The 25697-nt window shown below is 45.0% G+C and overlaps 1 protein-coding gene across 1 annotated transcript in view; it reads right to left on the bottom strand.

Moving 5' to 3' along the window:
• ROR1 (receptor tyrosine kinase like orphan receptor 1) overlaps nt 1-25697 on the bottom strand; it is a 475658-nt gene that overhangs the window by 139310 nt on the left and 310651 nt on the right. The window contains exons 5-6 of the mRNA XM_062190090.1: nt 8241-8528; nt 7568-7598 (exon numbers count right to left, since the gene is read on the bottom strand). Of these exons, the coding sequence (XP_062046074.1) occupies nt 7568-7598; nt 8241-8528 (319 nt within the window). The remainder of the gene's footprint in view (nt 1-7567; nt 7599-8240; nt 8529-25697) is intronic.

Genomic DNA, 25697 nt, shown 5'->3' with positions numbered 1-25697 from the left:
CTCTCTCTCTCTGCCTCTCTGTAACTCTGCCTTTCAAATAAATAAATTAAAATTAAAATATTAAAACTTTTAAATATTAAAATATTACAATTAAAATGTTAAAACATTGAGTTGTACATCTAAGTAAAACTGCCATTAATAAAAAGTGTGTGTGGGAGGCTGGCATTGTGGTGCAATGGTTTAAGTTGCTGCCTGTAACACTAGCAGTCCACATCAGTACCTGTTCACAACCTGGCTCCTTGGTAATGTTCCTGGAAAGGTAGTCGAAGATGGCCAAAGTACTTGGGCACCTGCCACCCATGTGGGAGACTCAGATGGAGTTCCAGGCTGAACTTGGGCATTGTGACCATTAGGGCAGTAAATCAGAGGATGGAAGATCTCTCTCTCTCTCGGTCTATAACTCTGTTTTTCAAATAAATTAATTAAAAAAAAAAAACAAGCAAACAAAAAATCCACAAAAGAACAAACGTCCCTACCTTGGGCCCACATACAAAAAAGCCACAGAAATGAATTTTTTTTTTTTGACAGGCAGAGTGGACAGTGAGAGAGAGAGAGAGAGAAAGGTCTTCCTTTTGCCGTTGGTTCACCTTCCAATGGCCGCTGCGGCCGGCGCATCATGCTGATCCCGATGGCAGGAGCCAGGTGCTTCTCCTGGTCTCCCATGCAGGTGCAGGGCCCAAGCACTTGGGCCATCCTCCACTGCCTTCCCGGGCCATAGCAGAGAGCTGGCCTGGAAGAGGGGCAACCGGGATAGAATCCGGTGCCCTGACTGGGACTAGAACCCGGTGTGCTGGCACCGCAAGGCGGAGGATTAGCCTGTTAAGCCATGGCGCAAGCCAGAAATGAAATTTAACAAGAGAAACGAGTACACACAGGACCTTCTGTCTCTTGGGATATGAAACTCAGAGCTGGCACAACATAATCCAAATCTGCTCCTGGAACTAAAGCTGCCCTGGGACAGGGAACACCTCTCTGCTTCTCTTGCCCTCTGTTCTTAGGATGCAAGGTGACCACATGGTACACATGAAGGCTTTGTGTGCTGTGGCCCTGTCTGGAATGCAGGAGCACAGTAGTGGCAGCAATACTTCAGCCTGAGGACAGACACAGCTATGAACCTATTACATGCCTCCTCCCAGTTGCAATGCAAGAGTTTCGCACAATAACCATCATCCCAACACCATCAAGCACCCATTTTCTGGTTTTCACTTATTTCCAATCAGTGCTTCTAAAAGTTCTTACCAGTCAGAAGAGTTTCACATGGCTGAGACACATTATGCAATATTAAGATTACAAGTTAAATAATATTCTCCTCAAATCTCAGAAAGGACCTTATTTGAAAATAGAGTCCTGGGCCGGTGCCGCGGCTCACTAGGCTAATCCTCCGCCTTGCGGTGCCGGCACACCCGGTTCTAGTCCCGGTTGGGGCACCGATCCTGTCCCGGTTGCCCCTCTTCCAGGCCAGCTCTCTGCTGTGGCCAGGGAGTGCAGTGGAGGATGGCCCAAGTGCTTGGGCCCTGCACCCCATGGGAGACCAGGAGAAGCACCTGGCTCCTGCCATCGGATCAGCGCGGTGCGCCGGCCGCAGCGCACCTACCGCGGCGGCCATTGGAAGGTGAACCAACGGCAAAAGGAAGACCTTTCTCTCTGTCTCTCTCTCTCTGTCCACTCTGCCTGTCAAAAAGAAAAAAAAAAAAGAAAAGAAAAAAGAAAATAGAGTCCTTACAGAGGTAATCAAGTTCAAATGAGGTCATGTGGGTGTTTTTTTGTTTGTTTTTTAATAAAAATGTGTACAGGGAGAATGCCATGTGAACATCAAGAGATCAGGTGATGCATCTACAAGCCAATGAATGCCCAAAACATGTTGGCAATGCAAGAAATCCTTTTGCACAACTTTTGTAAGATGCCGATCCAATTAACACCTTTTGGCTTTCTAGCTGCCAAAGCTGTGAGATGCTAAATAGCTGTTATTTTAGTCAGACAGTTTACAGCACTTTGTCAAAGTAATCCTAGAAGATTTATACTGTAAACACTTCATATTACTCAATATTACACATACCACGGAGCATGCGTAAAGCATAATACCGATTCTTATCATGAAATTATATTGTGTAACTTATTCTATTTTTATGTTGGAACTTGGCATATCAGATTCTAAGATGATTTCCAAATTTAAGTGTTACTTCAGAAATTTTATTGCTAGCTATAGTTGCTACTGGCTTAGGGGAGGAAGTTTCTCCAAATTAGGTTTTATTAAAAGATTATTTATTTGAAAGTCAGAGTTACACAGAGAGAGGAGAGGCAGATAGAGAGAGAAAGAGAGAGAGAGAGGGAGAGGTCTTCCATCTGCTGGTCCACTCCCCAGTTGGCCGCAATGGTTGGAGCTGTGCCAATATGAAGCCAGGAGCCAGGAGCTTCTTCCAGGTCTCCCACGTGTGTGCAGAGGCCCAAGGACTTGGGCCATCTTCCACTGCTTTCCCAGGCCATAACAGAGAGCTGGATCAGAAGTAGGGCAGCCAGGATTCAAACCAGGGCTCACATGGGATACTGACACTGCATGTGGTGGCTTCACCCATTATGCCACAGCATTGGCCCCAAAATTAGTTTTTTTTCCTAAGATTTATTTATTTATTTTAAAGGCAGAGTCGCAGAGGGGTAGAGGCAGAGAGGGAGGGAGGGATGGGTCTTCCAACTGCTGGTTCACTTCCCAGATGGCTGCAATGGCTAGAGCTGCACTGATCTGAAGCCAGGAGCCAGGAGCTTCTTCCGGGTCTCCCATGCGGGTGCAGGGGCCCAAGGAGTTGGGCCATCTCCCACTGATTTCCCAGGCCATAGCAGAGAACTGGGTCAGAAGTGGAGCAGGTGGGACTCAAACTGGGGCCTACATGGGATGCTGGCACTGCATGTGGTGGCTTTACCCACTATGCCACAGCACCAGCCCCCAAATTAGCTTTTTATTCTAAGATTTATTTATTTATTTGAAAGGCAGAGTCACAGATGGACAGAGGCAGAGAGAGAAAGAGAAAGGTCGAGAGAGAGAGAGGTCTTCTATCCAATGGTTCACTTCCCACATGGCTGCAACTGCCAGAGTGGCACTGATCCGAAGCCAGGAGCCAGGAGCTTGTTCCGGGTCTCCCACGCGGGTGCAGGGGCCCAAGGACTTGGGCCATCTCTCACTGATTTCCCAGGTCATAGCAGAGAGCTGGATCAGAATTGAGCAGGAGAGACTCAAACCAGTGCCCATATGGAATGCCGACACCACAGGCAGCAGCTTTATCTGCTGTGCCACAGTGCCAGTCCTCAAATTAGGTTTTTTTTTTTGTTGTTTTTTTTTTTGGTTTTTTTTTTTTTTTTACAGGCAGAGTGGACAGTGAGAGAGAGAGAGACAGAGAGAAAGGTCTTCCTTTTGCCGTTGGTTCACCCTCCAATGGCCGCCACGGCTGGTGCACCATGCTGATCCCGATGGCAGGAGCCAGGTGCTTCTCCTGGTCTCCCATGCAGGTGCAGGGCCCAAGCACTTGGGCCATCCTCCACTGCCTTCCCAGGCCATAGCAGAGAGCTGGCCTGGAAGAGGGGCAACCGGGATAGAATCCAGTGCCCCAACCGGGACTAGAACCCGGTGTGCCGGCGCTGCAAGGCGGAGGATTAGCCTGTTGAGCCATGGCGCCGGCCTCAAATTGGTTTTAAAAGCAAGAATTACAGTGATTGAGAGAAGGTTGTATAATTTGGCATTACTAATAGAACATGCACTAAACAAAGTTGTGGATAAAACAACACAAGTAGTCACTCTGCTGAAATGGAGGAAAAAATTTATAGATCTAATATACAAGAATCTATGAACTATATATAACATTTCTGGCCCATAAGCAAAACACCCAGACATGCATACTAATGATTAAAGTAGACCATTTTGATAGTTCCCAGTTTTCAGTTGCAGAAAAACCACAGACTTCACATGTATTTTTTATTTTTTGTCATTATAAAGGTGTATCTGTCAATGTGGAAGGATAGAACATATTTCACTTAATAGTTTTGATTACTTGATTTATAACTTTCAAATATTTGGACATATGGTATGTGGGCCTCTGCTTACTCTCATGCCTCTAGCTTTCTAATTTGTTAGAAGTGGGCCAGGAACCAGCAAAACAGAAGAAATAAAGCCTGAAACTATGAACAGAAGCCAAACTAGAATCGTAAACCTGCTCCTAGTACAAACTAGCACATTATCTTGAAATCTTCACAAGAAAACAGATGCCATCTCAAGGGGGCGCAACAAGTGCCTCCCTGGGCCATAGTGCCGAGGGCCTCTCAGCCCACGCCAACTTTAATACACTGAACAGTTTTCACTCTTATATATTCTGAATCTCAGGGCTGGCATTCTGGTGTAGAAAGTTAAGCCTCCGCCTGTGGTTACGGCATCCCTTAAGGGTATTGGTTCAAGTCCTGGCTCTATTTCCAATCCACTTTTCTGCTAATGTGCCTGGGAAAGCAGTAGAAGATGGCCCAAGTGCTTGGGGCCCTGCACCCACGTGGGAGACCACGATGACATTCCTGGCTCCTGGCTTCAGTCTGGCCCAGCCCCAGTCATCAAGGCCATTTGGAGAGTAAGCCAGTAGATAGAAGATTCATTCTCTCTCTCTCTCTCTCTCTCTCTTTCTGCCTTTCAATTAAACAAATACATGTTCAAAACAAATTTCTGAATGTCAGGATCATGTCATAAGGTTCTTTTTATTTCCTTTTCAGTAATCTTGACGTCACTTTCAAGTAAACATCCCTTTTTCAGAAAAAGCAGTGTATAATTTGACAAAAGTCCTTTAGAAGGTTCCTCAATGTTATGATATTCCCGTTGCCCATCCCCCATTTATAAAGATTTTATTTATTTATTTATTTGAGAGGTAGAGTTACAGAGAGAGGGAGAGACAGAGAAGAAATCTTCCATATGCTGGTTCACTCCCCAAATGGCTGCAATGCCTGGAGCTGAGCCAATCTAAAGTCAGGAGCTAGGCTCCAGAAGTTTCTTCTGGGTCTCCCATGTGGGTGCAGGGGCCCAAGCACTTGGGTCACATCCAAAAAAAAAAAAAAAAAAGTCACATCACTCAGTTCTAAGAGAAAGATAAAAAAGGTACCAAAATGCCAATGAAGAATGCCAGAAATTGCATGGAGATTGACCTGCAGAAGGCCCTTTGGGATGTGCAACTTGGATTGGATTTTATTGTAACTCCTTCCATGCAAACACGGCAACTCCGTATCTTATGCGTCTACTCAGCAACATCATGAGGCAGGAGTTGTGGAGCAGCAGGTTCAGCCTCCACTTGGGAAGCCTCCATCTCATATTGGAGTCCTGGATACTCTGCTTCCAATCCAGCTTCTTGCTAAAGCACCTGGGAAGCAGCAAGTGATGGCTCAAGTGCCTGGGACCCCACCATCCATGTGGGAGGCCTGGATGGAGTTCAAGGTTCCTAGCTTTGGTCTGGCACAGCACTGGCTATTGTGGGCATTTGGGAAGTGAACCAGTGGATGGCAGATATCTCTCTCTCAATCTCTCCCCACCTCCCTCTTCCAATCCATTTTGCTCTTTCAAGCAGATGAAAATAAACTTTTAAAACAGCAAACAAACCAACAAACAAGAATCCAACATGAAGGATAATCAGAGATCCAATAAGAAACAAGGGCCTCACACCAATGGATATTTTGAGCTGTGGTTGAGCATCATTAAGGACCTTCAATACCCTCTCCAAAGATGTCAGTTTGCAAGAGTGGCATGTTATCTTTGTGTAAAATTGAAAACTAGGAGAGATTTAAACTGGATCCATTAGAAAGATGTCAGTAAAGAAATATTGAAATAAAACCATACATTATTCCCTAAACAACATAGTAGAATAACTATTTACATTGCATCTACATTGTATTTGGTCTAAAGTAATCTAGAGATGATTTTAAGTATACAGAAGGATGTGCATATATTTTATGCAAATACTGTCATTTTATATAAAGGACTTGAGCATTCAAAGATTTCTGGCATCCTCAGTGAGTCCTGGAAACAATCACTTTTGGACACCAAAGAACAACTGTATATTATTCTAGACTTTTTTTTATTGTATTTTGTGATATGCATCCTATACATGGTCTAATATGGCTGTCTTATGAAATAAACTTTTTATCGTTATCCACCAAGAAAAGACATATAAGTTCTTAAAAGTAATTTTGATAATAGAAATGTAACTCTTTGAGGTAAATACAACTGACAGAAAGTCAACCCAGTACTTTACACTAAAGGCAGATTTGTGAACCACATTAATCAATGTGGGATATAGATTGTCAACTACATCTGAATCACAGATTAACAGGAACAAATAGGTATCAGGGTGGAATGCATTTTTACAACAAGTAACACAAGTTTTAATCTTTGTTTAAGTAAGACTTCAAAAGGTTTCCACATATAACCAATTGTGAGACCATTAAAAAAAAAAAGATTAGCTTCAAGAAATGTGAGGCAGAGCGAGCAACTTCTGATCTGTGTAAGATCAATCAACATTTTCTACCTGAGCAAGGAGAATGCAATTAGCACTTGGGTGATTTTAAGGACTCTTTTACAGTTGCCTTTAACAGGCTGATGAAATAGCAGAGCAGTGTGGCTGAAGGCCAATGTTTATTTTTACCCATTACCTATTTTATTAATGGGATTGTGGGCCCCTGGGCCTCAGGGCACACAAAAATATATTAAAATACCCCACACTGTAATTAAGTGGCACAGAGGGGATTTGAGCAAATTAAATGGGTGTTCTATTTGTCATGGGTATAGTCTGGGCCACAGCAGTCATGGCAGAGCCTAGCAAAATGTACTTCATCAGCCTACAAAATATGGAGGATATTTTCATGCAGAGCAAGGGTTTTAATAAATGGGTCTTTCCTCCCAAATAAAAGTATACATAAAGAGAAAATGCTCCAACTGGGTACTCTTATAGTGAAAGATGAGAATCCCTTCAGCAGGATAAAAGACAAATGCACCAGTAACAGTACCAGCTAAAGAAATGGGATCTTTAGACTCCATTAGCAAGGGACTCAAAATGAATCAAATGTCTATGTACTTCTCAACCAAGCACAGGACTTTCCCCCTCTGTGTGTTAGAACTTCTGTCTCTGACTTCATTACAGGGAATAAAAAGTACAGTGATCACCTTACTCTTGCCCTGTTCAGTAAGTAAAGCACCTGACATGCTTGTGCACAACTATAGAACATTGATCTTTCTGCTTAAAGTTCCTAGAGCTGCACTCGATCTCTGTTGTTGTTGTTGGATTTCACCAAATCTATTGTTGTCACTGACTGTTAGATTCATTTTAAAAAGAGGAAATTTATGAAGCGCTTCACTTTGATCACTGAGATTACTGCCAATGCTGGTCTCTGTGAATCTGTATGTCAGAGGACAAGCAAAACGAGACGAGGCCAGGGCCACGTGGAATGACATCTGGAAACACAGTGTTTGGTCCAAGCAGAAGACAACACTGCCTTTGTCCCAGAAACCTAGGAGAAAGGCTTAGAAATGGCAAGAAAGGAGACACAAAGTACTTACGAGGATCCTGGACTTGCAGTGGGAGGGGGGCCTGCAGAAATGAAAGACAAACAAAGGAAGCAGTCAGTCTGGGTTTGAGGAGGGTGAGTGCGGGTACAGTGGAACCATTACAGATCAAAGTTCTCAACCACCCAGAGGGGATATTTATTTTTCTGGGATTTAGTGTTTTGTTCCAGTTCCCCCCAACCACTTCTATGAGGAAAGTAGACCAGTGAGACTGTCTAGATCCCACAGTTCAGGGCCTGAGGAAAGCTAAGACAAGTGCTGAAAATGGGCTCAATGGAACATGCATCCGCACACTATGCCAGGAGTTCGAACACATGTGAGTGGACGGACAAGAGGCATGCTTGTGCCAAGTGTTCCCACATTCTCTGGACAAAGAGCATCCTGGTTGAGAAGAACTCAATAGGGTGATGGTTTGGAGTAGGGGATACAGGGTCAAACAGCTCTGGGCTCCTCCAATCCTATTAATTACTAGCTGGGCAACCCTGAACACAGCAACTAACTACAAGCCTTGGTTTACCTACTTGAAAAAGAAATATAATTGTATCAGCTTTAGGGTTGTGGGTACCCAGTACGTTTTGATAAGTGCTCATTCCCTCCTTCCTTGCCCCCATGAACCTTTGCCACCCCACTGCACTGGGCAAAGTCAGCCCCAGTAGGAGGTACTTACCAAACTTGACAAACAAGACACCAGTGGTAGAAACCACCTTCTTGCCATTTGTTGCCACACACTGGAAGTAGCCCGTGTCCGTGGTGTCGAGGTTTCTAATCCGCAGCCGAGAGCCATAGTTGGTTGCTCGAAAGGACAGTCTCCGGGGCTCCTGGACTACTGGTGCATCGTTTTTGAACCAGCGGATGGTGGGAGGTGGGTTCCCAGAGACTTTGCAGTGCAGCTCTGCGGTCTGCCCTAGGGATGTGGTGATGTTATTCATTGGTTCATCCAGCGTAAGGTAAGAATCTGTGAGCACAGAGGAGACACAGGCAGGTGAGAGGAGCAGAGTTGGGAGCACTCCGCAGCAACCGGATCTACTTGCTCGTATCACTGGGTCACAGAGACCATCAACATGAGAGGCCAATGGAGGTGGACAAGGAATGAAGTGATCACATTTTCCAAGAATCCACGACTACTGAACAATCACCCACAGAGCCTGGTGCTTGCAAGGAAATTGGTTACTCTTCAGAAAATAAAATTCAAAGTCTTCAAATCACTACATGGCACCCGTGGGTAAATGTATTTCTTATATTAAGACAAAATGGGCTCCTGTGCTTCAAATCCTGAACACAATACACACTCCCTGCTTCAATTTCCAACAGTACAGAGAAGAGAGGAAAAGGAAAGCAAAATTCACCTCAATCTCCCTACCCCAAAATAACACCCCTCTGGCAAACATCCTTTCCTCTCTTGATAACAGAGAAATATATCAAAACTAGAAAAGGCAGGAGTAACACATTTACAAGCACATGGCACAAGAGGAGGAAGAATGCCGGACACCTTTCCGTTAGTGAAGACAGAAGGGTCGCAAAGACCAGATCCCTGGCGGATGAAGTGTCAGGGCAACAGACATTCCACCAATGTTCCATACAATTCTTTCCACTATATACAGAGCTTCAGCTCAATTATACTCAGATTCTGAAATGTGATTTACATTCTGTGCAAAGTACACATTCTAGTTCTGCAGTTCCATGATACATTTACATTACATTACAAATGCATATACCCATGAAACCATTGCCCTGTCTGGATAGGACATCACCAAACCCCAGGAGGTACCCCCCAAATCCTTTGTAGTAATTCCTGCTGCCAACCATTCCATTCCACCCCACCCACAGGCAACTACTGTTCTGATTTCTATCATCACAGATTAATTTTGCCTGTTCCAGATCTCTTATAAATGAAATCACATTGTATGCACACTTTGCATTTAGCCTCTTTTGAGGTTTATTGCAGTAGAATTTTATTTGAGCTTATTTGATAATATTTAAACATCATATTAGTATTAGCTGTGGAATCCAGTTGCAGAGAATAGGATTTATTTTATATTAAGAAAATGAAGTTTAATATTTAAAAAATGCTCTGTTGTTCATATATATGGAGTTTTCTTTAGTTTTCATTTCCCTGACAACCCATCCTTTGGTAGATACCCATCATACCCTCTTATTGTCCTCCACTTTCTCTAGCCCTAGGCTTAGGATGGCTGGCTTAGCCATTGTCATTACTGCACGGCTACAAGCCCTAGAACATCGGGCCTCAGAAGGTCTGGGTCTTCATTGACTACATTATCAGGGTGTACTATTGTCCCATGGATCTTTCTTCAATGATAGAAATATTCTAAAATCTGCATTGTCCAATTGGTAGCCACTAGCCACACATGGCTTTTTGAGAAATAGGGCTAGAGCAAATAAGGAACTGGATATTTAACTTTAAATAGCCACATGTGGCTAGCAGCTCCTGTACTGGGCAGCATAGGTAGAATACAGTAAATTTGTTGAGTTTAATGGAACCATAGTTTAAAAAGAGCCCTTTTCTGAGCTACTTAACCAGGAAATTTAACTAGCCAAATGTCTGTAAAATGAGTTCATAAATGTTAAAAATAAATGATTTATTATTTGCTTTCATTTCCCACAAAAAATTGGAAGGGGTATTGTTAGAGTCTGGGAAGCCACAGGAGGATGTCACATGTGTGAATGGCATTTATTATGTGTTTACAACAGAAATGAGAGTCAGGATGACCATCACTCACTTTGTTACCATAATGCCACTCTTCATCTCACTTAAGTCAATGAATAATTATCCTTCATAACAGAATCATGAACCCATAGTGATCCTGCAAATGCCTTGCTTCCTTACATTTCTGTTCTGGTTTCTATCTTTGAGCATGTTTCTATAATCTATATTCATCTGTACTCTATCTGTGAATGTGTGTGCTCATGAATGCGAGCACATGTGTTCATAAGATGTCTGTGGTATGCCCAGAAAGTAGGGAGATTAATGAACAGATGAATTTACGGAGCCACCATCATTGCTGCACAGCCACATCTCATGCCTTGAGAATGCATAACTATGTCCCCTCTATAGATGGAAACTTAGGAATAGCAATCATATAACACTGCACTGACTAGGTTCTGCAACTGGAATGCTGGGTTTGAATTCACCTCTGTTCTCACCCCACCCCTGCCCCTGCCTATCTGTCTGACCTACAACAGGTTATTTAAACTTTCTGTACTTCCTATTGAAAAATAGGAATATTAAACAGGGTTCCACATGGCAAAACTGTTAGAGGAAGATTAAAATGCAGTCAAGTGGAGTGGATGTTTAGCTTAGCAGTTACCACATTCCACATCTGGGTATCTATTCCTGGCTCTGGCTCTGGACTCCAGCTTCCTGCCAGTGTAGACTCTGGGAGACAGCAGTGATGGCACAAGTAATTAGGTTCCTGATACCCACAGTAGGAGTCCTGGGTTGCATTCCCAGCTCCTGACTTCAGCCCCAGCCAGGCCTTGGCCACTGAAGGCATTTGGGGAGTGGTTGTCTGTCTGTCCCTCTTTCACTTTCTCAAATCAATTATTCAATTAATTAAACCAGGTGACACCAGTAAAGCCTTAAATTGATGTTTGATAAAAAGCAAGCACTCACAAATGTTAATTTATGTTGCCACTATTACATTTATAATAACTTCAGTACAATGCTTTTCAGGCTACACAATGTTTTCATGGCCTCTGACCCTGTCATCCCCCAACAATCCAGCAAAGTGGGAAAGGCACATTAATTACCAAGATCCCCATTTGTAGATGAGGAAATTGTGTCTCAAGGACTGGTGGATTTGCCCCAATGGTTATGTTATAAATTTCCCAAAGCTTCTGTCACTATTGGCCTTTAATTCTTAGGCTCGGCCAAGCCCTAAACAAAGTCCAGTGGAGGTAACCAGCCAATCCAGTCGCTGGTTAACGGACTATTTTGAAATTTTACCATAGGCCAGGGCTTCACTTTCACATTTACTGACACAAGGACCCTTGCAAGGAAGAAGTTGTTATGACTGTTTTGCAATGATGAAAGCTAGGATCAGAGAGGTTACAGAACTTGCCCAAGGCCTTGTGAGTGATATGTGGCCCGATTCACATCTCTCTGGTTCCAAAACCTAGCTCTTTCCATTCTACCAGATGATTTGATGTCTTGGAGCCCACCAAGGGCTGGGTATGGAGTTGGAATTTCTATCCCAAACTAGGCTGAGTCCTGGACACACAGGTACCCATGAGGCTACGTAGTCCCCCTACCTCCCACCAGGACTGTCTTCTTAATGGGACTAAACTCTGGCCATGGGTTCTGGCTGGGGTTCCAGTTTCCCTCTGGAGACCAGGTGCCTCCTCTGACCTGTGCTCTCTGATATCTGCACAGCATGGATCTAAAAAGAAAAATGAAGAATGCAGGGCATCTTGACATCAGAATGTTGTCATAGAGAACAAAGGAAATGTAAATGTATCTTGGTGTTTACTGAATAAAGAAGCCTTGGCACCAACAGGGAATTTGGTTTCAACTTTTCACTAACATAAAAAGCAGGTTCAAATTTGTTTGCCATCTGTAGCTGCTCATTTAGTAAGCAGCAGAACTAACAAATGGTTTCGTCCTTGATTTGGCAAAGACCAGAAGCACTGGGGCAGCATTTTGCCTAACAACAAAAAAAGCATTCTGCAACTGGAAGGGAATAAAATAAAATAAAAACGCATGTCTGTATCACTGCTATCTTTCTTGTTGCTAACAAGGCCCTGGCCAGGATCCATTCTTTTCCCAGAAGCAGCTGGATCCTTCTGTAGCAACCTCAGGGGCCGTGCTAGGGGACCCACTCTGGTCACTACATCCAAGGCTTGGTGGAACCTTCTACAGTATGCATCCAAGTCAAGGGACACACTGCCGAAGAAATTCTCAGAGTGGGCTCAAGCACCAGGTCTCCACCAAGCAGCTGTGTGCATCAGGCAGGCACTGCACCTCCCTGGGCTTTGGATTATCTGGGCCACAGGGGTCTGCTCTTTCAATGGCAGATCATAGAGGCAGCTGTAGAACCACCAGATGGCAGGCAGCAGGTGCCCACTGGACTTGAATGCCAGACCAGGCCACATGGCCTCGACATTTACACCTGCTGTTTGTAGTTCCTTCAGTCGTTTGCTTCAGCATCTCTGACAGTATGTGCTTGAGCTGTAGATTTCTCATCCTTTTTTCCCTAGACTACAAGGTTTGAGAAAGGAACTAGGGTGTGGGATAGACTGTAATCTGATTTGAGAGAGAGAGAGAAAAAAAATTCCTGTTCTGACTCCACATCTAGGTCTTCATCCCTAATAAGCTGTCTCCCAGTGGTAACACTAGCAATAGCGACGATGATGACAGTGACTATGGTGAGTACATAATAATGACAGGGGTAATAGCCCACGCCAAACAGTACTTACTAGCATGGCAGGTTTGAACATGTTACACCTGAGAAACCCAAGGCACAGAGAGGAGAAGAAGGTTGTCCAGTAAGTAGAAGAGAGATTTAAAACAAATTATTTTGCCTCTAGAGTCTCTGCAGCAACAGAAGTCCTCAAACTTTTTGGTCTCAGGACCCCTACCTACACGCTCTTTTAAAATATTGACTACAGAGCCGGCACCGTAGCTCAACAGGCTAATCCTCTGCCTTGCGGCGCCAGCACACCGGGTTCTAGTCCCGGTCGGGGCACCGGATTCTGTCCCAGTTGCTGCTCTTCCAGTCCAGCTCTCTGCTGTGGCCCAGGAGGGCAGTGGAGGATGGCCCAGGTGCTTGGGCCCTGCACCCCATGGGAGACCAGGAGAAGCACCTGGCTCCTGCCTTCTGATCAGCGCGGTGCGCCGGCCGCACCGGCCATTGGAGGGTGAACCAACGGCAAAGGAAGACCTTTCTCTCTGTCTCTCTCTCTCTCACTGTCCACTCTGCCTGTCAAAAATTAAGAAAAAAGAATTTAAAATATTGACTACAAAGAGATAATTTGTTTATTAATTTATATAAAAAATTCCATGACTTATATGAATATTTTTAAAAATTTATTTATTTATTTTTACTTTATTTGAAAGGCATAGGGGGAGACAGAGAGATAGGGAGAGAGAGAATCTTATATTTGCTTGTTCTCTCTGCAAATGCCCAAACAGCAAGGTTAGGCTAGTCCAAAGTCAGGAGCCAGGAGCTCCATCTGATTCTCCCATGTAGGTGGCAGGATTCAAGTAGTTGAGCCAACATCTCTGCCACCCAGGATGCCTATTAGCAGGAAGCTGGATCAGAAGTAGAGTAGCCAGGGGCTGGCATTGTGGTACAGTGGGTTAAGCTGCCACCTGTGTCACTAGCATCCCATATGAGTGCAGGTTCGAGTCCTGGCTGCCCTACTTCCATCCCAGCTTCCTGAAAATGTACCTGGAAAAGCAGTGGAAGATGGTCTGGCTACTTGAGACCCTGCCACCCATATGGGAGACTTGGATGGAGTTCCAATTCCAGGCTTTTGGCTTTGGCTTGGCCCAGTCCTGGCTGTTGTAGCCATCTGGGGAGTGAATCAGCAAACAAAAGATCTTTATCTCTCTTTCTTTATTTCTTTCTCTCTTTCTCTAACACACATACACACACTCACACACAGATCTCAGATGCTCTATTTCCAATCCAGCTCTCTGCTATGGCCTGGGAAGGCAGTAAGAGGAGCCCAAGTGTTTGAGCCCCTGCACCATGTGGGAGACTTGTAAGAAGCTCCTGGCTCCTGGCTTTAGATTCACTAAGCTCCGGCTGGTGTGGCCGTTTGGGGAGTGAACCAGCAGATGGAAGATCTCTCTCTCTCTCTTTCTCTGCCTTTGCCTCTGTCTCTCTGTAACTCTGTCTTTCAAATAAATAAGTAAATCTTTTTTTTAAAAAATTGTAGCCAGGACCCAAATCAGGCATTCCATTCAATATGGGAGGTGGGCATCCCAAATGGTGATCTAAGCCACTGTGTCAAACGTCCACCCCAATACAAATATTTTACTGAAAAATATATTTTTTCACCCACACAACAGGGAGAAGATTAGTACTGTTTTATGTGGTTGTGAATCACTCACTGCCTTAAGAGTAGACAACTGGAGTCTCCTGTTTCAGCATCCAATCTGTTGAGATTTGTTGTACTAGTTGAAGAAAATCTGACTTCTTACAGTTGGAAATAGGAGGAATTCTTCAATAGCCTTTCAGATAATTGAGGATATTCTTTGATACCATACTAAAATTTAACAAATGATGGTTTCTTTAAGGTTAGTTGCAATGTGAAATCTGAAACCATATCAACGAGCTTTCCATAATCAGTTACATTGGAATGAATTGATTCGCCTTGCACTTTGAATGATCTTCCCAGGTATTTTTTGTAACACCATGAATTGCCCATTTAGAATATACTGGTTCAGGGGGCTGGACATTTGGTCCAGATGTTCAGAGTGTTGGTTAAAGCCCCAACTCCATTTTCAATCTAGCTTCCTGCTACTGGACACCCTGGGAAGCTGCAGATGATGGCTGAAGTACTCGGGTCCTTGGCACCCATGTGGGAGAACCAGATGGAGTGCCTGGCTTCTGATTTTGGCTTAGCATAGCCATTGTTGTGTGGGCATTTGGGGGATGAATCAATTCTTTCAAATAAAATGAAAATTTTAAAAAGTAAAAATAAATATACAAACTATCATCAAAAAATAAAGCAAACACTGGTTCATTCTGTTATGTACATTTTCCAAGTATGGCCACATTCAATTAAATAATATAGGTAATTTATGTTTATTGATTTTACCGCCAATCACATCAGTGAAGATTAGGAAGTTTTCAAGCTCTTGGTAGTGGCTGAAAGTTTTCCAAAGTTGAGTTTTTTTGCTTGAAAACTCAACTTTTCTCACACCCCCTATTTCCTTGAAGTGGTAGGCTCATTTTGATCATTTTCAAGAATATTCAAGAATAACTAACCACAGTTTGTTGGTTATTCTTTGAAGTAAAAAGTGCTGAGTTCAGCAACAAATACAAATATTTTTCTGTGAGATATTCATACAGATAGTGCTTCAATATCCAGCAGGAGTGCTTCAAGGGTACTAACCAAGTGGTCATATGGACTATTAAAAATTACATGTTCAAGGACAATATTCAATAAAACTAACAATTTATACTGTTGAAGGGAAGACATTCTTAAGTGTGACTGGCTTTTTTTTTATTATTATTTGACAGATAGAGTTAGACAGTGAGAGAGAGAGACAGAGACAAAGGTCTTCCTTCCGTTGGTTCACCCCCCAAATGGTCGCTACGGCCGGAGTCACGCTGTTCTGAAGCCAGGAGCCAGGAGCTTCTTCCTGGTCTCCCATGCGGGTTCAGGGGCCCAAGGGACTTGGGCCATCCTCCACTGCACTCCTGGGCCACAGCAGAGAGCTGGACTGGAAGAGGAGCAACTGGGACTAGAACCCGGTGCCTATATGGGATGCCAGTGCCACAGGCAGAGGGTTAACCAAGTGAGCCAGGGTGCCGGACTCATGACTGGCTTTCTTTTTTAAGATTTATTTATTTATTTGAAAGTCAGAGTTATATATATAGAGAGCTACCTTTTATCCATTGGCTCACTCCCTAGATTGCCACAACAGCTGCGGCTGGGCCAGGATGAAGCCAGGATCCAGGAGCTTCTTCTGGGAATCCCACTTGGTTGGCAGTGGCCCAAGTACTAGGATCATGTTCTGCTGTTTTACCTAGGCCATTAGCATGGAGTTAGATCAGAAGTGGAGCAGCTGAGACTCAAACCAGCACCCATATGGGATGTCAGTGTCTTGGGGTTGGCTTTACAGGTTATGCCACAATGCCGGATCCTCTTTCTTTTTTTCTTTCTCTTTTTAAGTGCAAATGTTTGGCAGTGAAGAGTATAATGACCACTGGTTGGTGCAAATAGGTGCCACTGTCTTTTTTTTTTTTTTTTTGACAGGCAGAGTGGACAGTGAGAGAGAGAGAGACAGAGAGAAAGGTCTTCCTTTGCCGTTGGTTCACCCTCCAATGGCCGCTGTGGCCGGCGTACCGCGCTGATCCGAAGGCAGGAGCCAGGTGCTTCTCCTGGTCTCCCTTGAGGGTGCAGGGCCTAAGGACTTGGGCCATCCTCCACTGCCCTCCTGGGCCACAGCAGAGAGCTGGACTGGAAGAGCAGCAACTGGGACAGAATCCGGTGCCCCGACTGGGACTAGAATCCGGTGTGCCAGTGCCGTAGGCAGAGGATTAGCCTATTGAGCCACGACACCAGCTGGTGCCACTGTCTTGATGTCTGGTAGGGCCCCAGCAGCTTGTCGCATGACCACGTTTGTATAGTCATGAAGGGTAAGATGCAGTTCAAGGCACTTAAAAACCTATATCTGAGTTCACAGCTAATAAAAGGCAAATTTGGGGTTTGGACTTCAACTCCATCACTCCCCACAGCCGCCCTCCTACACCTCTCTGGGTCCTAGTCTGGTATGAGGCTCTCAGAAAAGACTGGTTCAACCCTGACTTGAGTAGCACAAGCCAGAGGGCAGGGCACAGCTTGCATGCCTGTGTTCTATTCCTGAACAAATAAGTTGGGGGTTGGGAGGTCCCAAATGGTCGCATCCGATTTTGCCAATGTTTGGGACTCTGGATGAAAAAGGGTTTGGGGTTTTTTATGAAGCAGGAAAATAAAATGCCAATTTTGAGTGTCCCCCATTGTTCATAGAGAGGGCTACTCATAGCTAATATTTCTTTTTTAAAGATTTGATAATTTGAAAGGCAGTGTGACAGAGAGAGAGAAAGACACACATACACAGAGATATCTTCTCTCCACTAATTCAATCTCCAAATGGCCACAACAGCCAGGGCTGGGCCAGGCCAAAGCCAGGAGCCATGAAGTCCATCGGGGTCTCCCATTTGGCTCATCAGCTGCTGCCTTCCCAGATACATTAGCAGAATTGGATCAGAAACAGAGGAGCCAGGACTCCAACTGGCGCTCAGATTTGGGATGCCCACCTTGCAGGCAGGAGCTTACCCCATGGTGCCACAATGCCAGTCCCTTGTGGCCCCACAGAGCCAGCATTCTTTCTGAGGATTTACCAGGTGCCAGGAACCATTCTGAGCATCCTACACACATTGACCTCCTTACACTTAAAAATAATCCTGTGAGGATGGTTTACCCTCTTTTATCCTCATTTTGGAGATGGAGAAGCTGGATTGGGTTAATCCCGAGAGGTGAAGTAATTTCATGAAAACCACATAGCCAGAAAATGGCAGTTAGGGCTCATACCCAGTCTTTTGGACACCAGAGAGCATACGATCATCTGAAGCGTATTTCCCACACACCCCGAGTGCACTTTCTAGTGGCCTTGCCTCTGCCACAACCAGGGCTCCAGAACATTCCTGCCCTTTGTGTGAGTCTCTAGCCCAGGAAAACGCCCACTGGTAATGAAAACAATGAAATCATAAGTTCCTTATGATGTAACTGGAAGTCATCACTGAGAAGGAGCTTTTAAAATACAGCACAGCCATCGCTTCTACTGAGGCTTAATCAACCTAAAAAGTGAACTGCAAGAAAAAAGAAGTCGGTTTATGAGCTCTCTGGGAATTGAGACTCTATTTCCGCCCTTTTCCCTTTTCCCATTCTCCCCAGCACTCCATGTGTTATTATGAACTTCGTAGGCCTTTAATAAGTGCTGGTTGATTAAGTCAATGGAAGGCTCCAGTGAATTTCCGGTAAATTAGCTGCAGAGACACTCCATGTATCACTGACCCGCTTGACAAGATGTCACATCCACAAATCCACAAATCCCTCCCAACATTGATTACTTAATTTTCCAACTGCCCTCCCATCTCCCCGCAGGGAGGCGGGTAGGGCCAAGAGTTACAGTCCCATTCTGACAGGTGAGAGAAACTGAGATATAAAATTTTTAACAGGCCTTTGCCATGGCAACCCAACCAGTCAGCCGAGGAGCCAGTCACAATTAGGTTTAGGGCCTGGGTCTCAGTATCAAAAGAGGCAGATGCCAAAATCCTAGCCTCCTACATGAGCGATCCTTTTTAGAAGAGGCAGGAGGCTCCCGACATGAAATAAAATGCTTAGCTAAACATAAAGGAAGGCTGCCAAACACAGTTAGGTCATCGCATTTGACTTTGAGAGAACATTCTGTTCACGCTATCAACCTGCATTCACTTTCAGCACACTTCACCATAAATACTTCTGACTCACTATCTCGGGAAATATTTTTTATCTTAATAAACTCAATGCAAAGCATAATCTAAATCAGCTTGCACATTCTTGAGTCAGAGCCACAAGCTGCGTTTAATAAAAATCAGCCGCAATAACAGGGACTTCTGAATAAGCACAGTTCATTATCAGACGTGGGGCTGGAGGCAGGAGCAGGAGGTAGGTAGGCTGAAGGCACAGACGAGGCGAGGACAAGGGGTGACCCACTTGCTGCACCTTGGTTCCCAGGGCACAGCCTCACTGCAGGCACAGTTTATAATATAGACCGTGGCACAGTAACCTGAGGTGTGCTGTGATGTCAGACCCCTTGGCTTTAGGGCTCAATACCACCTCTTACCGGCTGTTACTAAATCTTTGGAAGACCCAGTTTCCTCCACTGTAAAATTAGGCTAATTGTTGTACTGACCTGTAGGGGTTAAATGAGATGATCAGCTCTGGAACAACAACAACAAAAGTGTCCCAGAGGGCAGGTGTTTGGCACAGTGTTTAAGTCACCACTTGGAAAGCCCCCATACCCTATGGAAGTTCCTGAGTTTGAGTCCCAACTCCCCTGCTTCCAATCCAGATTCCTGCTAATGTGTACCCTGGGAGGCAGCAGATGACAGCTCAGGTGCATGGATCCTTGTCACCCATGTGGACGCCCCAGATTGAGTTCTGGGATCCTCACTTCAGCCCAGCCCAGCTCTAGCTGCTGCAGACGTTTGCGGAATGAGCTGGTAGATGAAAGATCTCTGTCTCTGATTCCTTGCCTTTCAAATAAAATGAAAACAGATAAATAAAAATTTTATAAATGTGTTCTAGAAAACATACTGACACATGGGTCCTTCTCCCACCCAAAGATTCCATTTTAATTATGTCTCTTAAGATTTATTTATTTATTTGAAAGGCAGAATGACAGAGAGACACACTCAGGGATAGAAAGATCTTTTAGCTGTTTTACTTCACAAAGGCCCACAACAACCACGGCTGTGCCAGGCTGAAGCCAGGAAGCAGGAACTCCCTTTCTCCTCCACATGGGTGGCAGGAACCCAACTCCTTCAGCCATCATCTGCTGCCTCCCAGGTGCATTACCAAGAAGCTGGATTGGAAGTGGACTTGGGACTTGATTCCAGGCACTCTGGTATGAGCTCTGGGCATCCCAAGAAGTGGCTTAACCTTCTGCATGGCAATGCCTGAGTGATTCTAATTTAATCGATCCAGAGTGGAGTCCAGAACTAAGCCTTTTTTAGACCCTCCCCAAATGATTCTCTGGCACAGTCAAAAGGAGGACACTTGGCCACAGTAATTATAGCTATCACTTTCTGACCATTAGTTACTGCCTGTCTTCTTGCTAAACCCTGTAACTAATTTACTCCCCATAAATAAAATAAAAATGCAGTGTATACATAAGACTACTTTTTTTTTAAAGTCCTCAGGATTGTTCCCCACTATAATCCCGGTTGTTCAGAAGAAACCAGAGCTGAGACATCAAGTCTGTTGCTGAAGGTCACATTACCGACAAAGAGGAAAGGTGAAGGTCTCCAGGCCAGAACTTTGCCTTAAACCCTCCAGTGTCAAAGTGTCCTCTGGTAGGCACAGTGATGGCACAAGGAAGATAAACATTTTGCAGCTACACAAAGCTGCCACCCAGGGTAGATGATGGTTAAAAGGCAAAAGAGAGGTGCTGTGTTGGCCTGGGTCCTGGCCTAACACTCACGTATGAGAACACAAGCACTAATGCAGCAAACTGAGCCTGGAGTAGTGACCTCCGAGTAGCAAGAGTGGATTTGAAGAGTGTAGATTGGTTGAGTGGATGTTGTAGTGCATCACATATAGCCACTAATTGGGATTTAACCCTCAACCCACGTCAGGGTACCTGAGATTGAGTCCTGCCTCTGCTCTCTGATGTGTCCCCAGGAGGTAGCAGGTGATGGACCAATTACTTGGGTCCCTGCCACCCATATGGGAGACTCAGATGGACTTCAGGGCTCCTGACTTCTGCCTGGCCCAACATCAGCTGTTGTAGGCATTTGGGAGAATGAACCAGTAGATGGAGGATCTCTCTCTCTCTCTCTCTCTCTCTCTCTGTGTGTGTGTGTGTGTGTGTGTTGCTCTGTCTCTCTCTTTCTGTTGCTCTGCCTTTCAAAGCAATAAAAATAAATAAATGTATAGAAAAGAATGTTGCCGTTTAAAAAAATAGTATTCACTGGAGCAAAGACATCAAATGGCCAATGATATAGTTCCTTTTTGGGTAAGGAACACACATAACATCAGAAATAGTTCTGCAAATGTGCACTTAGAGCAAAACCCCCTATAAATCTGAACTAATGGGGAAAGACAGCTGCCTTTATAGGTCTTTCCTTAGGAAGCCTGGTAAGTACACACAGCAACTCAAAGGAGTTTAAGGAAACTCTGCTACCTAGAGGCTTGTTTAAATGAATAGGTCATTTTAATAAGTAGGCCAATTGTATGTAAATGGACTCTTAAAGCTCAGGGAAACTACTTTTCCTCTTAAGTAGTTAAGATCCATATGCAGCCTAAGCATGGCTGGTCTCCAGCATTAGATGACGGCTCTGGATCCCTGCTACAATTAATGAGGGTGGGAGGAGAAGGAAACATGTGTTAAGAACTGATTCTATCAGGCACTTTGCATATATTACTATATTTTATCCTCAGCAGGATTCTGTGAAGTGTGTAGTTTTTTCTAGCCACATTTTTTTTTTTTTTTACAGGCAGAGTGGACAGTGAGAGAGAGAGACAGAGAGAAAGGTCTTCCTTTGCCGTTGGTTCACCCTCCAATGGCCGCCACGGTAGGCGCGCTGCGGCCTGCGCACCGCGCTGATCCCGATGGCAGGAGCCAGGTGCTTCTCCTGGTCTCCCATGGGGTGCAGGGCCCAAGGACTTGGGCCATCCTCCACTGCACTCCCTGGCCACAGCAGAGAGCTGGCCTGGAAGAGGGGCAACTGGGACAGGATCAGTGCCCCGACTGGGACTTGAACCCGGTGTGCTGGCGCCGCAAGGTGGAGGATTAGCCTAGTGAGCCGTGGCGCCGGCCTCTAGCTACATTTTAAGGATGATTCAAAGGCATCCAGAAGTTTTAGATAGCTAAGTCCATCACGGCTGGGACTGGAACTCAGTTGTACTGGGCACCCTTCTGCAACTTGTGCCCTCCCACTGGTGCTATTAAGAACTGTTTCTACCATGCACACTCACTTGAGTCTGCCCAGATGACACTTCTCACACCAAACATGCCATGATCTCTACCAGTCCTTGTTCTGAGCCTCAGTGCAGGTTTTCTAATGGGGTCATTGGCAATCACCAACAAGGTTTCTAGTTATCAGATGTTGTGGATGTTATGGACCCAATGTTTTTGGCCTCTGGAAATTCCTATGTTGAAATCCTAACCTTCCAAATGATGATGTTAGGAGGTGGGGACTTGGGAGGTGATTAGACCACAAGAGTTGAGCTTTCCTGCTAGGGATTAGGACCCTTATAAGAGATACAAGAGCAATGCCTTGCCTCTCAAACCATGCGAAGACACAGCAAGAAGACGTCTGTCTGTGAATCAGGAAGGGAGCCCTCACCAGGACCTGGCCATGCTGGCCCCTTCATCTTGGACTTCCAGCTTCCAGAACTGTGGGAAATAAACTACCGAGTCTGTGGTAGCTTGGTCTAGCAGCCCCAAAACACAGACAGTGCATTTTTATGGTTTAAGTACTCCATTTATTTCACCTTGATTTTCAACCACCTTTACTATGGAGGGAGCCATTGTTTTGACACTTCACATTTATCATGTGTGCATGTTTCATTTAAACTTTAAAATAATAGGAATACTGGGAGTTGTAAGCAGAAAAACCTCAACCACCAAGACTATCTGATTTTGGTACAAGCAAATTCTTTTTTAGACCAATTACAGTATTGTTAATGATTTTAAGTTTACAAAACAAAAACTGTGAGGTAGTAATATGAGTTCCCATATACCCCTCACTCCATTTCCACTATTAGCATCTCATGTTAGTATCTTTGTCATAATTAATAAACCACACCCAGCTTCTTTTTAACCAAACTACCTTTATCCACCCCACTCTTTAGTAATCAACATTGTGTGTTGAGACTGAGTTTTGTTTTCATTTTAGTTTCCACATACAAGGCAGAATGTGTGTTATTTGTCTTCCTGTGTCTGGCTTATGTTGTTTAACTGAAATTTTGTGAGACAAGGTTTCTGGCTTCAGACTCGGTCCCTGAGTCAGAGGAATATCCCTCATCTTGTTTCTGACTTTCTCAGCCTTATCTATCCCAATTTTAACTCACACATTTTTAAAACTCAATCCCCATTTTTAGCTGAATGCTAGCAGAATAAGTAAACTCTAGGAATCCTTCAGGTATTAGGAAGCTCCATACCATGAGGTCACTTGTAGCTTTTCCCAGTCCTGCAACACCAAACTAGTAAATAATAACACCACCCTCATCTCTTACTTACCCAAACGGGAAGACCCTGCCCACCTCACCACAGCCTGGACACTGCATCCTGCCTGTCTCTGGTTGAATTATAAGCCTTTGAAAAATGCTGACAGACCCTCACTGCAGCAGGACAGGATGAGGGGGTCCGCGTAATGAACTTTTAAATGACTGGAGATAGCATCTAGAAGGCCAAGCCTCAAACGCGTCTCTGGCTTGGGCTTTGTGCCAACACAAACAGAACACACCATCAGTCACCTCTGTGATTTCAATACCACGGAGATGCCTCGGTGTTAGCGTGGTTGGTGCAGGATCATTGCAATGGAGGCCACGGCCGCCTCCACCCTGTGCAAAGGTGAGAGCTGTGCTCTCAGGTCCGTGCGAGAAAGAACCAGGCCTCGCTCAGGGCCTTCAGAGGCAAAGTCAATGTGTATTTTCACTACTCTGGCCTGACAATGTGCAGCAGCAGCTTGCCCAGTCATAATAAATTCTCAAGCATTTGATGGCTCTAAGTGGAGCCTGGGTAGCTTTCAAAATAAAAGTGTGTCATTCTGGTCAATGAATTTCTACATCTATGTGGACCACACAGTTACAGCCACTCAGCTTTCTTCTTTTTTAAAAAGGATTTTTTTTTTTAAAATTTGTTTGAAAGGCAGATTAGAGAGAGAGACAGAGAGAGAGAATCTTCTATCCACTGGTTCTGCAATGGCTGGGGCTCGGCCAGGCCAAGGTTAGGAGCCTGGAACTCCATCCAGGTCTCTCATGTGGGTGGCAGGGCAAAGTCTGTCCCTGCTTTCCCAAATGCAGTAGCAGGGAGCAGGATTGGAAGTGGGGTAATGGGACTTGAACCAGCGCTCATGTGGGATGCCGATGTGCAGGCATAGGCTCAATCCTCCACTCCACCACACTGGCCCCAGCATCTCAGCTTTCTACAGTCACATCTTGATTGAGCAGGACCTGAATCCCATGTGTTCCAGTCAGTATTCCAGCTCATTTCACAGAGGCTGACATTCCAGTTTTGGAAGCGGGCACAAACCATCTTTTCTTCCCTTCTCCACTCATGGTGCAGGATTTGCGTTTCAGAACTTGAAAGAATCTACTGACCTGGCCACATCTCAGGTCTCCAATTCACAGAGCAATGCCTTGGTATAGTCTCTCACCTTGATGTTCTCTCTTACGAATGGGGTGGTTTTGCCCTCAACATGTCAAGGTAAATTCAGCAATAGACCCAATGTGCTCTACTGTTTTTGCGAGAAAGCAGGAAAGCGCTGAGGAACCTGGAGATTAAACTGAAGTGAGCACTATTTTCTTGATGCAAGAGGCAAAAGCCAATCCAGCACTCAAGATTGTTAACTACAGGGTTCTGATCCTGCCCTTTTCATTGCTGAGCTACCTGAACCTAACACAGGCCTTTGCTAAGGCTTTGCTACCTGAAACCTAGCACAGGCCTTTGCTAAGGCTTTGCTACCTGAAACCTAGCACATGCCTTTGCTAAGGCTTTGCTACCTGAAACCTAGCACAGGCTTTGTGGATGTGGAACATGCTTAATGGACAGATGAATCAGTGTCTGTGCTCCAAGATCTCTTGTGCCGCCTGTAGGGTCAAGCAGATAAAGGTAAAGTCAGGGCAGAGTGTGACCTGAGAATGTGCAAGGTGATGAAAGGCCCTAGAGGAGAAAAGCAACCCAGCTCCTAGGCCCAAAAGAAGGTGATATGGCCTCTGCCCTTCAGAAGCTCCTTAATATCTACAAGGAAGGAAGAGCTCTTCCAGGGATCTCATTGGAAAGTACCAGTCAGAGTAAAAGTCAGAGCTGAGTGTGCAGTCAAGATGTTGAGTGTTAAAGCATGTGGGGGGGCGGGGGGGCAGGGAAGGGTGAGATCAAATGAACTGGCTGGGTTCACTGTGTAGGGGTGGCAGAGGGGGCCAGGCCATTCTTTGCCTTCCACCAGGCCAAGTGGGTAAGACTCAGAGTAGAGTGGACAGGGAGAGAAACTCCAGACTTCCTGTTCTCTTGTTGGAATGTGCAGGAGCTCAGAGGAGGGTGCAAGTAGACAGCAGAGGGGAAGCAGAAGAAAAATAAGCAAATACCTATTAATATCTAAAAATAAGCAAATACCTATTAAACACCTGTGCAGCCACAGAGGGGATACCTGCCCCAGCTATCCTGGACCTCACAAAACACTGATGACAAGGAAACCTATAATCAGAACAAGGCGAAGGCGATCAAAGGGCCGTTTCCTGCCCGAGATGGTGAGCATGTTCTGTGTAGAAATCAGGGCAGGCTGGAAAAAGAGGATGTGCCTGGACTGGGCCTTGGTGGAGCAGAGGCACAGCCTGGCCCTGACATGAGTGGGAGCAGAGCTGGGAAGAGGGGAGAGGGGAGGGACAGACACTGTGCAACTGCTGGGGGAGTAGGGACCTGGGCCAGGAGTCGCCCTTGGTGACCCTCTGACACACCCCACCT

This window comes from Lepus europaeus, chromosome 5 (assembly GCF_033115175.1).
Source record: "Lepus europaeus isolate LE1 chromosome 5, mLepTim1.pri, whole genome shotgun sequence".
Lineage (NCBI taxonomy): Eukaryota > Metazoa > Chordata > Mammalia > Lagomorpha > Leporidae > Lepus > Lepus europaeus.
The sequence above is the reverse complement of the archived record's forward strand: the minus strand, read 5'-3'. Positions and strand labels throughout refer to the sequence as shown.